At 39.2% G+C, this 16,172-nt stretch overlaps 1 protein-coding gene across 1 annotated transcript in view; it reads right to left on the bottom strand.

Moving 5' to 3' along the window:
* Window positions 1-16,172, bottom strand: part of ENPEP (glutamyl aminopeptidase) — an 87,263-nt gene that overhangs the window by 32,940 nt on the left and 38,151 nt on the right. The window contains exons 8-10 of the mRNA XM_003985081.6: window positions 15,013-15,078; window positions 8,887-8,952; window positions 8,606-8,757 (exon numbers count right to left, since the gene is read on the bottom strand). Of these exons, the coding sequence (XP_003985130.2) occupies window positions 8,606-8,757; window positions 8,887-8,952; window positions 15,013-15,078 (284 nt within the window). The remainder of the gene's footprint in view (window positions 1-8,605; window positions 8,758-8,886; window positions 8,953-15,012; window positions 15,079-16,172) is intronic.

Genomic DNA, 16,172 nt, shown 5'->3' on the forward strand with positions numbered 1-16,172 from the left:
ATAACTGTTGAGATGTTTTATGGGATTGAGTTGTCACTAGCTTTCCTTGAGGATTTTATGGCTGTGGAATGTTTTGGGTTAGAAGTTCCATAGAACCCACGCATAAATTGTTTCTTGGGTCGTGTAGCAAAGATTGTCCCCTTGAATCCCTTTGTCATTTTTGTACACCCTAGATTCCAATGTGCTCTCCTAGCCAACAGCCAAGCACCTGGGGCTGTCTGTCAGAGAACTGCCCTCTGGCTGCCAGAAGTTCTTTGAAATTTACATTCGTGGATGCAGCCCTTCGCCAATGATGGATGGCAGGAGAATCTTCTTCGCCCCATCTGTCAGGACCCCTCTATAACAGCATCTCCACAACTTCCCCATGAGGTAGCTATCCTCTACAGCACCTGCTTGATATTTCACTTTGGCTGCTTGACCTCTCACTGCCCACTCCTTTCCCAGTCTTTCCTAGAAACACTTCCTGAGGAGTAGCTTTCACTTGAATCGTCACCTCAGCATCTGCTTTTAGGGAAGTCAACCTAAAAGTGATCCCTTGTAGCTTCTCAACAGATAGACAAAGAAGCATTTTGTAAAAATCACACTCTACCTACATGTTTCGCCCTCCCACCACTCTTCTGTTTTGGTGTTGCCACATAAACGGACATTTCTTTCCCTCCCTTTCCCCATTGCCGACCTGACTGAAAGAACAGAGTGTGCAAGTGTCTGGATGCCCTGTGTGCACAGTCAAGACTTCACATTTTGACTACCTCCTGTAAAACATGGTCTCTGAGATGACATTGTGCCCAAAAGTGGGCATAAAATACACTACTAAGTTATGTGCAAACGTTGCTCTGAAGTCTGTAAGAGAATCATAAGACTAAAAGGATTGAGGGTTGAGGCTTTATGATTTTACAGTTTTAGAATCACCTACAGGATCTAATGCAATCTGAGTAAAATAATAGATTTGAGTACAAAATGTCAAGAAATGAAAATCACATAAACGGAATGATGGGAGTCTCCTACGGGACATCTAAAATTTAGGAGGATCAGATTTCATTTTGAAAGGTACAATTTACTTTTTTGTATCTAGCAAGATCTGGTAGTATTAAATATGGCCAATCTAATTTTCACTAAAGAAACTGCCTTTGCCCCCAAATAACACACCTACTCCCATCTTCCCCCTGTTAACGCTGAGTGGACTGCCAGAGACATGTAAGCTTGCCTGATGCTTGAGGCCGTAGTGTTAAAACAATAACTCACACATGTGTGTAAGTTTATAAAGATTATAAAGTTTCTCATAAAAATTCCCTCATCTTGAAATATTTAAGCAGTGAGAAAAGGGAGAGGGCCATTCAGTTTATAGTACAGCTTATTCAACCACATTTTTTACCGGACAGGAATATATCTGAACATAGAGTAAGGTGAACACTAGGGTTGGAGAAAGAGCTAATTACCTTCTGGGGGGATGAGGGCATATGTTATGATCTAGTTTTTTAACCAGGTGAAAAATCATGAAGGATCACTTTTGATAGAATGTCATTTTCTCTCCTATTTGTTCAGGAGCTATTATAGATTTTTAACAAATGTTCTCAACAGCATAGCACATAAGGTTTTTCCTATGCATATATAACTTTTTTTATTTACAAAAATGGATCAAGTAGATTGACTTTATAATAAGTGGTCACTAAAAATCATGCATCTGTGAATCTAAATAAAAAACAGTATCTGAAGGTAGAAATTAAATACTAGAGAAAAGTGTGAATGTTAATATAGTTCCATGCTCTAAATCTTGATGAATACAATTTAAAGATTTATTATAACTCAAAAAGTGAAGACTTGATAAAATATTCATTTCATTTACTTGCTAATAAATTTTTGTGTTTGTGTGGAGAGAAATCCATAACCAAGGAGTAGTTTAAAAAATGCAATCCCACCGTTTTAAAAACAGTGTTGGGTATGTCTTTGGCTTAACAAATCAGTACATACATATGTCAGAAGAGAACAATTCCTATGAAGGTTTCCTAGTGGAAGTTTGTTTCTCCAGAAAGAAAAAAAAATTTTTAATTTTAATATACAAAGGCTATTAAATAGCATATTAAATATGGCCCATCTAATTTGCTAGAACATAAAACAGTAACTATAAAATAAACAGTTTATAGTTAACAGAATGATCACAAGTCATGGTGTTGATTTTTGTAACTGAATTATCACCTAAGTCAGATCTAGCTTTCAATTCATTCATATATTATGAAGAGGAAAGAGTGAAAACAAAGCTTTTCTAGCCTGATCTTTCCTTTCCAAAATAAAGAAAAGATAAAGAGGTTTATACTGACACTCTTTGACTGATCTCACTTGGTCTAGGAACTCAAATTTCTTGTTTTGGCAGGAACTATTAATTTTCCGCATTTGCATACAGCAAGATACCCAGTCACTCTGAATTTCATTTATTGTGACTATCTGACTATCTGACATTTCCAGAAGCAGAGTCTGATAATGGGCCTCAACAAGGTGAGCACCACTGGCTTTCTTGATATTCTTCCAGTTCAGGTGCCAGCCAAGATCTTCAAAGTAGTTACTTTTTTTTTTAATTTTTTTTTCAAAGTAGTTAGTTTAATAATACTGGGTGCTCTTCATTTTCTGATGCCTTGTACAGAAAGTCCAATTTGAATTTTGGCACTTTGAATTTCTGGAAACACCCGAGTGTGTTATTTATTAGTGTGACTTAATTTTCAAAGCCCTGAATCGGAAGCCAGAAAATAGGTTCTGTTACCCACCATATACAGTACGTGTCATAAGTGTGTCTCTACAGATCTTTCAGTTCTCTAGAAATTTGGTTAGACCACTGTAGAACAAGATGAGAACAGTATTCTAAAATGGGATTGTTACCTGTAAATCCATCCAATTCAGTTCCCTGCATAGTGTTTACTCTTTAATGAGAAATTGTAGCTCAACCCAATCTTTGGAACATTTGCCACACCCCTCCAGCCCATACCCACTCTGCTAATGCAGACCCCATCTTCTGAATCATCTCCCACGTGAGTCACTTGCTACAATCACCATAGTAACTGGCCTTCCTGCTTCCACTCTTGCCCTGCTCTGATCTATTCTCTGTAACGCAGCCAAAGGGGAACTTTGAAAAACGTAGAGGTGATCCTCCCAATTCTCTCTCTCTGAAGTCCTTAAAGTTGCACACTATTGTTCAAAATCTTCAGTGTGGTCTGCATGCCTGGCCCCTGCCTCTCTCACCACTGAGCCCAGTGCCTGTCTGCCGTTCAGTTTCTTGGAGCCCGACTGCCCATGTTCAAACCAGAGTTCTATCACTTATACTCTTTGCGCCCTTGAATAAGTTATCTAATAAGTTTCAGTCATTTGTCAATTTCCCCACCTGTTATAATAATAAAATACTCTAAAGTGTTTAAAGTAGGGCCAGCTACTTAGTAAATACGTAGTAAGCATTGCATATTGTATGTGTAATGCTACTCCCCGCCCCTGCCCCCTCCCCGGCCCAGGGCCTTCCTACATGTTGTAGTTTCTCTTCTGAACATCCCCCATGGTCATCCCCTCCTATCAATTTACTTAGCTTAAACATCACTTCTTCAAGAAAGTCTTCTGTGCCCTTGCCTATTCAAGCACACCTCCTGACCCATTAATTCAGGCTCAGTCTATCCATGGATACACATGACAGGAGACAGTAATTACTCCCCAATGGAAGCTTGTTTCACAAGAGAGAAATATTTTTTTAAGCTTTCATATCTAAATAGTCTCTAGCAGTATTAAATGTGGCCAGTATAATTTATTAGAACATAAAACAGGAACTGTAAAAGAACCAGCTTATAGTTATTCTGGGACACCTTTGCCACACCCTATAATTCCCCTTCCTCATGTTATCTTAATTGCTACCGAATAATTGCTCTTGTGATGATTTATATATAAGTAACTTTTTGTGTATAAGATCAATGAGACTATTAAAGAGGAGATAAAGAGGGCAAAGGGCCTTTTCGGTGGAAATTGGGCACTGAAGATTAGAGACCAGCTGAAAGTGACCGTGGGTGCAAAAGTCTCTCTACCCAAACCAAGTATTCAGAAGTTGAAAGATGGGACAGTAAAAATTGGCATGGGCGATGAACCTGTTGTGGTAATCGTTTCACAATACACATAAATCAAGCCATCGTGTTGTACATCTTAAACTGATATATGACATCTGTCAATTGTTTGTCAATGATATTGGGGGAAAAACTGGCAAGGGTGACATGGAATGATTTCCAGGGAACTAGTGCTACACAGTGCTGTTCCCATTTATCAGGATGCTGTCTAGGAGCAGGCTCTTCTGGGTAATGGGGGGCTGAGATGATATCCCCAAAGTGGTAAACCCAGGTTTTTGTGGCCAGCCCCATACCAGAGCTCCTGGGATCCTGATTTCATTCTCTTCTGTTGGGAGAGATTGGCATCCCAGAAATGTATACAAAAACAACCAAGTATACAGAAATGGACATAATATTAAGACTTTTTATACAAGCTATATTCATATAAGTGTGGTAAGTGTGAAATATTTGGCTGTTTGCACATTTTGTCAGCTTGTACAATATTTGTAGGGGCGCCTGGGTGGCTCAGCGGGCTGGGCGTCCCACTTCAGCTCAGGTCACGATCTCGCAGCCAGTGAGTTCGAGCCCCGCGTCGGGCTCTGGGCTGACAGCTCAGAGCCTGGAGCCTGTTTCGGATTCTGTGTCTCCCTCTCTCTCTGACCCACCCCGTTCATGCTCTGTCTCTCTCTGTCTCAAAAATAAATAAACGTTAAAAAAAAAATTTAAAAAAAAACAAATTTGTAGAATCATTCCAATTTCACCCTTGCCAATTTCTAAAAGTCTGGCAAACTGAAGAGAAATAACATATTGTATTTATAATTTTAACTGAAATTCTTAGGATACCTTAACTCAGTAGTCAGTTTAAACATCTTGAAAACTCTGAGTTTGTAAAGTTAAAGGTTTGATTCTTAATATGTTGAAAATGCCCAATAAATTTGGTATACAGTATGAATTTTCATTACATTCATAAAAAAAACATATAGGTATGTTTTTTAAATTTGATTTATAAATCTGTGTCTTTAGCTGTTTGTATTTTGAAATTATAAATGGGATTTAATAAATTTTAAGTAGTGATGTTCATAAGTTACTTATAAATGATATATGCAAGAGAATTTGATTGATTTTATAATTGCGGTTTAAATATTCAGGAGAACTTCATTTGTGCAGTTTGTAAACAAAAAACATTCTTAGCAAAAACTAGACGAACTGCTATTGGAAGCCAGTCTCCTTTTCCACCCTTCCCACAGCCCAGCCCCTCTTGGAAACATCCCCTTTTAAAAATGCTTCTGGGGGCGCCTGGGTGGCTCAGTCGGTTGAGCGTCCGACTTCAGCTCAGGTCACGATCTCGCGGTCCTGAGTTCCAGCCCCGCATCCAGCTCTGGGCTGATGGCTCAGAGCCTGGAGCCTGCTTCCGATTCTGTGTCTCCCTCTTTCTCTGCCCTCCCCCATTCATGCTCTGTCTCTGTCTCAAAAATAAATAAATGTTAAAAAAAATTAAAAAAGAATGCTTCTGGGGTGCCTGGGTGGCTCAGTCAGTTAAGCGTCCAGCTCTTGATGTGGCTCAGGTCATAATCTCACGGTTCATGGGTTTGAGCTCTGCATCAGGCTCTGCACCGACAATGCAGGGCCTGCTTGGGATTCTCTCTCCCTCTCTCTCTGCCCCTCCTCTGCTCACGTTCTCCCTCTCTTTTTCTCTCTCTCAAACAAATAAATAAAACTTAAAACAAATTTAAAATGCTTCTGGATTTAATTCTTCTGACGTCTAATTCTATAACTCTAGCTTTAAAAATTTTTTTTCAGATAGTATTTATTAACTCATCATGCGAGAGGGTGATTTAGTTTACTTATACTGCTTTCTCTTCCATTTGCCCTTTAACAGTCAAAATTTAGGGAAGTAAAATTATTAGACTTTCTCTAGGTTATAATTGTTCCTTTACAGTAGTGGAATCATGTTGCCATTTCCTGTTTCATAAATTTCAGTGTTGCTACTCTCTCCCAACTGTAAAATAGGAGCAAAATCTCCTACTTTACAATGAGGAGAAACTGCAGGATATCCTATGGAGTTCTGGTAAACAAACAACTGGCTCTTGGGGGACCGGGGGAGCAGAATGCAGTATTTGCTAGTTTCCATTAATTCAGTGATGGATTTCAAGCTACCAGCATAATGGCGCTGAGTTGGGATTCGAGTCAGCACCAGCCCACCACTGAGTTACTATCCTGACACTTTCTGCCACTTTCCTTCCTCTTCCGCCTCATTTTCTCTGCCAGCCTTTTTTTTTTCTTGTTACAATGTTAAGACTGTTTATATTTACAATCTACTCTGCCACTGTAACACAAGTTTTACATGGTGTTCATTGTTGATTATAAAAGTGAAAAGCCAACAAGTAACATTTATGAAATTATACTGTTGTATATGTATGGTTGTCCAAGAGGTGGGTCGGAGTTACATTTCTTTCTCTATGGGCTGATATCTTGGCCCCCTGAGTCACTTAAATAAAAATTTACCCTAACAGCCTGACATAAGAGTCCAAAAGGACTCCTTTTTATTGTATGGATTGTCAGTGGCATAAAATTACTCTACTGGTTTACATTCTTGGATCACAATTTTTACATACAGCCTTGATTTGGTTTCTCTAGTTTTCTTCTTTACAGTTGCCCAGCTGATGGGCATTCACAAACTCATAATCTCACCATTTTCTCAACCATACTTGCTTTCTCATGGCAATCACCTACCTGAACCCAGCATCTTGCTCTTACGCATGGCACTGCGAGCCCCCTGGGTCGCTATTGGCCAGCATTTCCTTTCATGACTTTCCTCTGTTGGATACAATGTTTCCTGGATGTGTTTCTTCTCTTTCTGATTTTTCGTATTTTTTCTCTTCTTCCTCCCCTGGGATGTATGTAGCCTTAGTAACTTTCTAAAAAGTGCTGTGTGGAAAGCATTTTCTGGAGTTGCATGTCTGAAAATGTCTTTGCTGTTCATTTGCATTTGGTTTAGTTTGGGAAGAGAATTAGAAGTTGAAGATATTTTTTGCTGCAACCATTTTAGATGATTGTTCCATTTTCTTCTTGCATTCAAGGTTGCTGTGGACAGGTCTAATGTCAGTCTAACTCATGTATCCTTGTTTTCTGGAATTTCATGAGAATGTAGCTAGGTTTTTTTTTTTTTCTTTTTGTACTGTGACCTCAACGGGGCTTTGTAATCAGAATCCTTGTGTCCTTTATTATTTGCCCCTCAAGTTTCTCTGTTTCCTTTTTTGAGAGATGTCTGTTAGTTGGGTGCTGGACATTCAATATTTGTCTTCTCTTTCATATTTGTCAGTTCTCTGCATTTGCCCTATAACTATAGAGAATTCCCCAAATTTCTTGCCACTTGGTCTATTAATTCTTTGACAACCACAAATTTAATCTTTCAGAGCAATTCTATATTCCAAGTTTGTTTTTTCAAAGATACTCTGCTCTGAGCTAATGAGTGTTAATAGCTTCTTTGATCTCTGAATGTATTTCATAAATTTATTTTCTATTTCCTCAATTTTGTTCTTACAGTGACAGGTTTTTGTTTGTTCAACCTTTTATGCTTTTAGATTTTTTTATGTGTCTTGTGATCTTAATTGCCCATTCATAGTTCGGGAAGAAGGACCAAATTAATTATTCTTGGTGTCCTGTATGTAACCCCTCTGCTTTTGAGGGGGAAGGTATATTTTTGAAACAGCCTTTTCCTCTGGACAGAAGTCTGACTGGGAGCTCTGAGCATGTATGCAGGGAGCTGGCAGTTCCAGCCCACCCATCCTACAAATGCCATGAGAAGGAAAGCTGTATTCTGGGCATCCTAACCAAGTGGAAATCTTTAGTTCTCCTCCACTGTTTTAGTCCATTTATTTGCGGGGGGTGGGGGGGGTGGGGGAGGTGGGGCAGGGGGTAGAGTCTTTGGATTTTTGCCTTGGGTCATTGCCAGACTTTTGGCAGACTTCTTAGCACTCCAAACAGAGGAAAGGTTGTTAGTAGATGACGGGAAAGTGGAGTGGGGGTGTGTCTGACTGGCACAATTGTCCTGAGTCTCGACTTCAAATTAATTGTCCTATTTTCAGCCTCACTTCTCACTCCTGTGCTCCACTCTTCATGCTGACAGTCAGCCCGGAGCCTGTCTAGGGATAGGGAAGATGTTTCCACCTCTACACAAGTCCCTTTTTATCTGGCTTCATCTTCTTCAGTTTGTTTGTTTTCTATCAATATTTCTCCTTCTGGCTTTCCTTCTAGAATCTATATAGCCCCTCCTCTTTCTTTCTCTTATGAGTTTATTTCTTTTAGCACTTCTTTATTCGGTGATTTCTGGGAAGAACAGGACTTGGAGGCATGTGTTCAGTCCACCATCTTGAACCTGGAGACCATGGACCTATGTTTGAATGCTTTTGGTTCCCTAAAGACATTGTGCTTTAATATTATCATCTATCAATCACGTACTGGAGACTAAGATCTAAGCAAGTGGCCAGTATTTCCATCAAATTTCTGCTTTTTTTTTCAAATGCATTTTAGATCCTTACCCAAGAGCTGAATGTGGCTCAGAAGAATTCGCTTTTGAGTCCAACAGAAAACGTTTCTGTGTGATGTTCCTCATATCTTTCACATTAAGTACAGGATAACCCATCTGTTTGGTCCATGTATCCATTACTTCTTTCACTGGTAAATTACTTGCCTGATATTAAAAAAAAAGATGAGGAATAATTAACACACTAGGGAAAATAAAAGGATAGAATAATCAGATCAAGAAATGATTGATAAATCATATGTTAATCAAAGAAATACTTGGGGATAGTCTCCATACCTCTTCAAGTGCTCTCCAAAAATGCTCAGTTTTTGCATTCCCAAATTTGTGTTTTTTCAAGTAAATCTGTATGTGAAAGATAACAAGTATTTTAGAAATCAATGTATGCTTTTCTCATACTTCCACACATGAGCTGAATCCATCAACATATTTCACTCTAATGTATAATATGGCAAGTGTACCTGCAATAAAAATCAAATGACACACGGCATGCAAAACATTTTGTAACCTATAAGAACGTCAAATAGTTTATTTGTAAAGCACAAGGAATATTTTTCCTTATTAATGATGTAGCTTGGTTTTTAATTTTTTTTTCATTTTTTATTTTAGAGAAACATAGAGTGTGCAAGCAGAGGAGAGGGACAAAAGGAGAGGCAGAGAGAGAGAGACAGAGAGAGAGGGAGAGGAAGAGGGTCTTAAGTAGGCTCAACGCTGAGTGTGGAGCCAGACGCAGGGCTTAATCCCATGACCCTGGGATCATGACCTGAGCTGAAATCAAAAGTCAGATGCTCACCCGACTGAGCCACCCAGGAACCCCTAGCTTGTTCTTTTTTAATAGTCTAATGGGCTTGTGCACAGGAAAGGAAAAGCTTAATTTTTTTTTCAGGACAAGAAATATGAGAAACTTAAGGGCAGTCAAGTGTTCAGTAAATAGTCAACAGTCCATAACATTTGTGATCCAGTATGAAGAAAGACCCATAATTCTATGATCTTAAGTTAGAGCTGTCAACCTGTCACCACTGGCTACATCCCTTATCTTCATTTATTAGTGATGTTTTCTCATCTCAGACACTAGATGACCCCACCACACATGAATGACTGAGGCAATATGCAAAATATGCAAAGATAAAACAGGTGACCTTGTCTCTAAGCCAGGGCTCAGCAAAAGAAATTTTTTTTAAAAGCTATATAGTAAAGATTTTAAGGTTTGTGGGCTCTATAATGCCTGTCACGACTACTCAACTCTGCCTCTGTAGCACAAAAGTATCCATAGATAATGTATAAATGAATAACCAATAAAACATTATTTATGCATTCTGATATTTGAATTTCATGTACCTTTCATGTGTCATAAAATATTGGTATTCTTGTGATTTTTCAACAGTTCAAAGTTGTAGAAATGATTTTGTTTGCAGACCTTAGCAAAATGAGTGGTGGGCCAGATTTGGCCTGCAAGTCGCTGTTGGTAGTCTCCTGCTTTAAGGAAATGGATATACAACCTTTTGAACAGTAAGAATGATAATGGTGATCCTGATCATGAATAAATTTGGGAAATTATTCGCTTTAAAGAATGTCTTTACTCTTCAAATGGCTTTAAAATATGAATTATTTTTAACTAGAAAGCTCTCCCCTTTAACGATTTTGTTCACAGAATCTCTCTATACGTGAGTTTTCAGATCCAGTGTGGTAGGTCCCTAAAGAAAATCCCCACTTTTCTCCTAGTCTCATAATTGGGTGCCACTTACGCCACTTCTCCTCTGTTGCTGTCAGGAATTGTCCCATGTGATAGGGACATCTTTGGGGCACCTGGGTGGCTCAGTCGGCTGAGCATCTGACTCTTGATTTCAGCTCAGGTCATGATCTCATGGCTGTGGGATGGAGACCTGCATTGGACTCTATGCTGGCTGTGCAGAGCCTGCTTGGGATTCTCTCTCTCCCTCTCCCTCTGCCCCGCCCCTGCTCACGTCACTCTCTTTCAAAAAATAAAATAAAATAAAATAAAATAAAATAAAATAAAATAAAATAAAATAAAATAACATCACTGTCTTAAGTGTTTCTTGAGCCTTCAAAGAATAACAAGTGGTTGACTTCACACATGACATTTTCACTCAAAGTGACTATAATTTTCAGGAGGTACTGTGCCTAAGTCACATTATCTTCTAAATTCCTTTCTTTTCAGGCATAGAGAGATAAAACAGTATTAGCAGCCAGCTCCAGGAAGCCTGGACTAGGGTTGCCACCAGTTAGGAATGCTGCCTTTGTTTTTGTTCTTTCGATTAGTTCACTGCTCAGCACTACCACTGGAGGGCAGGCAAAGGAAGGGAGAAGAAACGAAAGGCGCTCACTGGATATCAGTTTTAAGCATTTGTTCCAGAGCTTTGCACAAATCATTCATTCTAAATAAAATAAATGGATACTTGAGTATTAGTAATGAATTGTAACCATAGCTACCTGTTAATGACAATTTCTAGTGAGTAGTAGCTTTTTAAAATTAATTTAGAGGAGTTTATTTGTATACTCACAATGCCTTGAGCTTAGAAACATGCCATCTTGGAATTAGAAGGGACTTTAAGTATTATTTAATACAACTCACATTTTGGGGGGTGAAGGAAACTGGTGCCTAGAGAGGCGATGAGATTTTTCTAAGGTAACTTTGAAGGAATTCTGAATCCTTAACCAGTCTGTGTGGTTTCTGTCAGTGGTGTCGTTATTGTTACTGCTTTTTAAACTGCAGTCTCTTGCTTCTTCCGAACTATAGGCTACGTAGACATTTATATAAACAATATATTAAAAGACATCAATTTTGAGGTGCCTGGGTGGCTCAGTCAGTTAAGTGTCCAACTCTTGATTTTGGCAGCTCAGGATCTCACCCTCATGAGATGGAGCCCCGAGCTCCATGTAAAGCTCCGTGCTAAGTATGAAGCTTGCTTAAGATTTTCTCTCTCCCTCTTGTTCTCCCCTCCCCTGCTTGTGTGCGCTCTCTCTCTCTCTCTCTTTTTTTTTTAATTTAATTTAATTTATTTTTTTTTCTTTTTTCAATATATGAAATTTGTTGTCAAACTGGTTTCCATACAACACCCAGTGCTCATCCCAACAGGTGCCCTCCTCAATACCCATCACCCACCCTCCCCTCCCTCCCACCCCCCATCAATCCTCAGTTTGTTCTCAGTTTTTAAGAGTCTCTTATGCTTTGGCTGTCTTCCACTCTAACCTCTTTTTTTTCCTTCCCCTCCCCCATGGGTTTCTGTTAAGTTTCTCAGGATCCACATAAGAGTGAGAACATGTGGTATCTGTCTTTCTCTGTATGGCTTATTTCACACTCTCCAGTTCCATCCACGTTGCTACAAAGGGCCATATTTCGTTCTTTCTCATTGCCATGTAGTACTCGATTGTGTATATAAACCACAATTTCTTTATCCATTCATCAGTTGATGGACATTTAGGCTCTTTCCACAATTTGGCTATTGTTGAGTGTGCTGCTATAAACATTGGGGTACAAGTGCCCCTATGCATCAGTACTCCTGTATCCCTTGGATAAATTCCATCTCTCTCTCTCTCTTTCAAAAAAGAAGACATCAATTTTATTTTGTCTAGATTAGTGCATTTCTGAATACTCTATATTGAGAAATTTCTTTCTTCACCTTGAATAGTCACAATGCAGTCATTCCACTCAAAATTTCATGATGACCTACATCCCCCAATAATAGCCCCTCATTGGTTGGGTTTGATGTGGTAAGCACAAAAGGAAAAGAAGACTGTTTCTGTTACTAGTATCCCAGGAAGGGAAAGGACAAGTTGCAGCTGAGACATTGCTGTCCCATCAGGGCTATTTCTTATACTAGGAGAAAAAGAAAGGATGGATATATTTCTCAGCTTGATTTCATGACCATATACTATCACAAATTCCCCATTACCTGTTATCATTTCTTATGCACAAGCACAGCCTTAAAGATTTTCCAGGTGATGGCTTTGATCTTATTCCCCTTCACTACTACCTACTTTGAGGTCTGAGATAGGGTTTGGGGGAAGGTGATGAGCTTGAAAGAGAACAGACAGCTGGCCATCCCCAGATTTAGTACCACACCGGGTCAGCTAATGAAGAGTCACTTTGGCCAGAAAGTAGTTGCTAGGGAAAGATCTTGAGCAATATCACAGATTGTGGAATTTAGGGGCAGCAAACATAGAGTGATGCTAATTCAAGTAAAGACACTATTCAGATACTTGAATGAAGTAAAAGAATGTTCCAATTGGCTTGAGAGCTTATTGAGTGTGGTCTATACTGATCATATGCTGTTTTCAGATATTAGCTAGTGTTTGAAGATTGTAGGGGAAAAGTGAGTGTTTTAGTGGCTAGTGGGTTGTGTGTGTGTGTGTGTGTGTGTGTGTGTGTGTGTTAATTTATTCCACAGCACTATGATGGCATGAAAAAATTAATATCTATTCATTCGAGTTTGGTTTCTAGCTCCATCTGTAGTCACAGGGTAGAGGAAGACATATTTCACTTGAGAAATATTAGTTTTAGATAGTACTAGATTTTTAATTAATTATACCATAGATACCAGGCTAAAGGAAATATGAGAGTATTACTGAATTATTAGAATAGCTATTCACTTTTAAAGACTCCTGGTACATCTCTAGGAGTTGCTTTAAAAATCATTTAATTTGAAGTCAGCTTTGAAAATTCCAAGAATGTGTTATCCATCAGTTTCATTTAGAATGAAACTATGCAAATGGAATTTTAACTTAGTTTTTAAAAATGAATTGTCTTTGTTTTTTTCTCTGTGTTGTTTCTTACAGACCATTCATTCATTTAAGAAGCACTGTTTAGATTGTCTACCATGTGTAATACAGTCTACTAGGGACTGGAATATATACAAAGATACAGAAGACAGAGTTCCCCACTAAAGGTGCTCACAGCGAGAGAAGATATGATGAAATGTGACTTTGAAGCTGGTGGAAAAGTTACGAGGTGTTCTAATGTACACATAAGAACAGGCACATGGCTTCTCCCTTTCTTCCAGTGTCCACAGAGAGTATTTTATTAGTAGACAAGAGGAGTAAAATGCATTGATGTACCCCCTGAATATCTCCTAAGTCTTGGTCTTGTGTCTTACATAAATAGTCACCTAGGAATTTTGCCATTGGGTAAAGAGACTGTTTCTTTTTGGGGTGGCATAGAGACTGCTAGATGCCACATAAGAAGGCTCAGTGGTGGTAAGAGCTGAAGGAATAGTGAGCGGACATTGTCCTGGGGAATCACATCCAAAAGGAGTACTGGTACTCTTTGGGAAGGCTGGCAGGACGCTGCTCTGACCTGTTTTCTATGTTCTGGACTGGCACCCCAGCACCACTGCTCTGCCTAACCACCCGAGGCCTCACAGTGAAGAGGATGGAGGAGAAATGGAGGAGAATGGGAAGAAGCAGGAAGACAATCCCGACTCCAGGCTGCAATGGGCCAACCTACAGACAGGACAGTTACAGGGACAGAGTGTAGCCACACTGATGCCATTAAAACCCTGAGAGATTTGGCTTAGGTTTTCTAGAAAAACAAAAAAGAAGCTGAAATACCCACTGGGGCAGTATGCCTAAGGGGGATGTGTGCAATGCTCTTGAAAATGTATTACCATTTCTGCTTCCAAAAGGAAGCAGGCCCTCTTTATTCCTTGACTCTACACATTCCTTGAATGTGTATATTTGCCACTTTTAAGTCCAATAATAAGGAAAAAGTCCTTGCACGAACTATAAAGGAAGACTTTTATAGATACACTTAAATCTTTATGTCATGTCACTATGGACTGAGTTGTGTTCCCCAAAATTCATACATTGAAGCTTCATCTCTAATGCGATTGTGTTGGCAGATGGGGTCTTTGGGAGGTATTTAGGTTTAGATGAAGTCATGAGGGTGGGACCCTCATGATGGGATCAATGCTTGATGATAAGAGGCACCAGAAAGCTCTCTCCCTCGGCTATGTGAGGACACGGGGAAAGGCAGCCATCTGCAAGCCAGGCAAACAGCCCTCTCTAAAACAGGAATCTGCGGTGCCTTGGTCGAGACTTCTCAGCCCCCAGAACGGTGAGAAAATAAATTTCTGTTGTTTAAACGACTCAGTCGATGTATTTATTATGGCAGCCTAAGCCAATACACATGTAAAGGATATCAAAAATAACTAAGGACTCCATGTAACTTCTCCATGAAATTTCTGCTAAATGGTAATTAGAGGTAACAGTGTGGGCACTTCACTGGATGTGAAGTCACCTTTCTGTGTTTTGCTGTTTAATCTGTCCCTGCGTAAGGAGAGGAAAAAGTAAAAGAGGAGTAGTTCCTTGATTAATCACATACCGACATTCATCAGCCACGGACCGATGTGGCTCACGCGCAGAACTATTAAAAGTCATAAATCATACCTGACATCCTTTTTGAAACTTCTCTGGGGTTATCCAGTCTTCAAGCATCCTCAGAATGGAAACGCCCTATGGTGGAAAAGAATAGCAAATTGAACTAGTAAAGGATACCAGTGACCACTGTCGTGACTAGTATTTCGTGATCATATGTGTGAGATTATCTCTTCAATATGACTCCACTAAATTACTTGGCTATAGCTCCATGGTTTTAAAATAAAAATAGCATTTGGCACACCTCCTGTATCTATGCTTCTAAAATAACAAAAAGGTCAAGAGTAGTTGATAAAGGGGCCATCATTTCAGAGACTTGGGGGTTAAATAATTATTGCACTTCATCAAATGAACCAGCAGATGGAGCTTTTCTAATGAAAGAGAACCGTTAGAAAGACTTCGAAAACTCTTATTTTTCAGTGAATAAGGAAAGTAATTCCATGATAAAATTCTGGCTACTTCTTAAATTTATTTCAATACTTTTCAAAATACTACATTTTGTGGAAATAGTTGAGTAATTATCTGGTCAAATAGTTTAATATAGATATATCATTTAGGTGTAAAATCCTTTTCAAAAGTAGTTCATCTCATTTGGTTTTATTTTGTCTGAAGAATCTAATGAATACTTTTGCTCTCTACTTTCTCTGCACATGTTATAAGATTAATACTAAAATGCACTATTGATAAATTTTTATATCCATTTTCAAGTAACTTGCCGGAAGAACATGTGCTTCTCCTCATCTGCTAGCAATTTTTACTGCAATTTATTAAGTATAAATTATTTTTGCACAGAGAAGACTAAAGGCTTAGAACATTTATTTCTGACCTAGTATCTTAAACCCATGGAATATCTAGGACTCGGAAAGAAACCGATTTAATAAAATATAAACATCTCCATGTGAGTAATTAGAATATCCTGTAAGTGGGGGCGCCTGGGTGGCGCAGTCGGTTAAGCGTCCGACTTCAGCCAGGTCACGATCTCGCGGTCCGTGGGTTCGAGCCCCACATCAGGCTCTGGGCTGATGGCTCTGGGCTGATGGCTCGGAGCCTGGAGCCTGTTTCCGATTCTGTGTCTCCCTCTCTCTCTGCCCCTCCCCCGTTCATGCTCTGTCTCTCTCTGTCCCAAAAATAAATTAAAAAAAAAAAAAAAAAAAAAAGTTGAAAAGAATATC

This window comes from Felis catus, chromosome B1 (genome assembly GCF_018350175.1).
Source record: "Felis catus isolate Fca126 chromosome B1, F.catus_Fca126_mat1.0, whole genome shotgun sequence".
Taxonomy (NCBI): Eukaryota; Metazoa; Chordata; class Mammalia; order Carnivora; family Felidae; genus Felis; species Felis catus.